The following is a 1,735-nucleotide window of genomic DNA, read 5'->3' on the forward strand; positions in this document are numbered from 1 at the left end:
ACCGCCGAGCACCCGCAGGTAGGGGCCGCCGCCGCTCCCCGCCGCGCTGGCTCTCGGCATCCTCCGGATCTTTTTTAAATACGGAAATAAAATTCTACGTACGAACAGGCTACAGGACAGATCTAGGCGTATGTGGTTTTTTTAGCATAATCAAGTATTAATATGGAAAATGTCAGACTTTGAATTTTTCGCTATAGACCTACGGATGCTGGGCCTGGCAGAAGGTTTTTGGGGCCGCTTCGAACGTGGCTGCCGGGTTGTTACCCTTCCGTGTTTCCCCCCCTTTTCCCCTCCGGCTCTCCGGCAGTTTCAGGAGCTACGGCCCATCCACATGAAGTCACCAGCGTCTAGGATGCTTCCCAAACTTCTCACTGCCAGTTAAAAGTGCACAGACCACAGCAGTCTGGCTGTGGCAGATCTGCAAAAAGGAGTGCCGTCGAGGCTGCCTTTTTGCATTTTTTAAAGCGCGATATTCTTGCTGTATGCACGAGACAGAAATGATTGGGACAGCGTGCCAAGAGCAGTATGTCACATTTTATTGGTGTTCTTTTAAAATTTCTTCATAAAAGGGTACAGTTTTTAGGCCAAGTGTAACATTCAGTATTTTCTAAATATTTAACAAAAGATACCTGCCAGTATGTAATTAAAAGTCAGTACACTGGTTGTATTTTCCAGGTGTTCACTGTTGAAGAAATGATGCCCCATGTCCAACACATGAAAGGAGGTCACAGTAAAAACCTCTTCCTTAAAGACAAAAAGAAGAAAGGGTTCTGGCTGGTGACTGTTCTGCACAACAGGCAAATCAATTTAAACGATCTTGCTAAAAAACTGGGTGTTGGAAGTGGAAACCTAAGATTTGCCGACGAAAACGCCATGCTGGAAAAACTGAAAGTGGGCCAGGGTTGTGCGACACCACTAGCCCTCTTCTGTGACCAGGGAGATGTGAGGTTTGTGCTGGATGCTGGCTTTCTGGAAGGTGGCCACCAAAAGGTGTATTTTCATCCAATGACAAATTCTGCAACCATGGGCTTAAGCCCTGATGACTTTTTGAAGTTCGTGAAATCAACAGGCCATGATCCCATCATCATACATTTTGATGAAGACATTAAGTAGATGAAGTTCACTTTTCCAGTACTAGGCATAGATTTTGTAAAGTGGAAGAGCAAAACTGGTGAAAGCCTCTTTACAAATAAAATTTGGAAGAAAAAACCCAAAAAACAAACAGGCTTACTCCTTTTTTATTTTTTCAATTGTGTATGTTTATATTGTATAAGCTGGTGAGAAAAAAAATACTGTCTTTGGGTTACTGGAAGTTTAACAGAATATTCTTAAAAAGACATGTTTGCAATCTACTACTAAGTAACCAGTAAGTCAAAAAGGCATTATTTAAATAATGTTATAGTCTTTATTAACAAAATGGATAAAACTGGAACTTTCCATGCGTGGTACTGGCCTTGAAGGTTTCAACTTAAAACAACATCATTAGGAAACAAGAAAATTAACTTTGAAAAGTTCTAAAATATTTGTCAATACACACAGGACAGAGATGTCTAAATTGTGTACCTGTACCCATTTACCCCCTAGTACACGTTGCTTTCTTTTTATTTTTGCCTAGAAAAAAACCAACTTGCCTACGCTACAGGAAACTCATTTGATTGTCTACGTTTTTAGTTGCATTTTTACTTTCACAGTCTCCTCCCCTTGGGTAATGATTTAAGCTTTCTGGTGGTTCCCA

The 1,735-nt window shown here is 41.3% G+C and overlaps 1 protein-coding gene across 1 annotated transcript; it reads left to right on the top strand.

Moving 5' to 3' along the window:
• Nucleotides 1-9: 9 nt before the first annotated feature.
• LOC104616796 (prolyl-tRNA synthetase associated domain-containing protein 1) lies at nt 10-1,209 on the top strand. Its single transcript, XM_010281927.1, has 2 exons — nt 10-18; nt 676-1,209. Exon 2 carries the CDS (start codon nt 694-696, stop codon nt 1,111-1,113), a length of 420 nt encoding a protein of 139 aa, XP_010280229.1. The 5' UTR covers nt 10-18; nt 676-693; the 3' UTR covers nt 1,114-1,209.
• The last annotated feature ends 526 nt before the right edge of the window (nt 1,210-1,735 follow it).

Source organism: Phaethon lepturus, unplaced genomic scaffold, assembly GCF_000687285.1.
Source record: "Phaethon lepturus isolate BGI_N335 unplaced genomic scaffold, ASM68728v1 scaffold17082, whole genome shotgun sequence".
In the NCBI taxonomy this organism is placed as follows: domain Eukaryota; kingdom Metazoa; phylum Chordata; class Aves; order Phaethontiformes; family Phaethontidae; genus Phaethon; species Phaethon lepturus.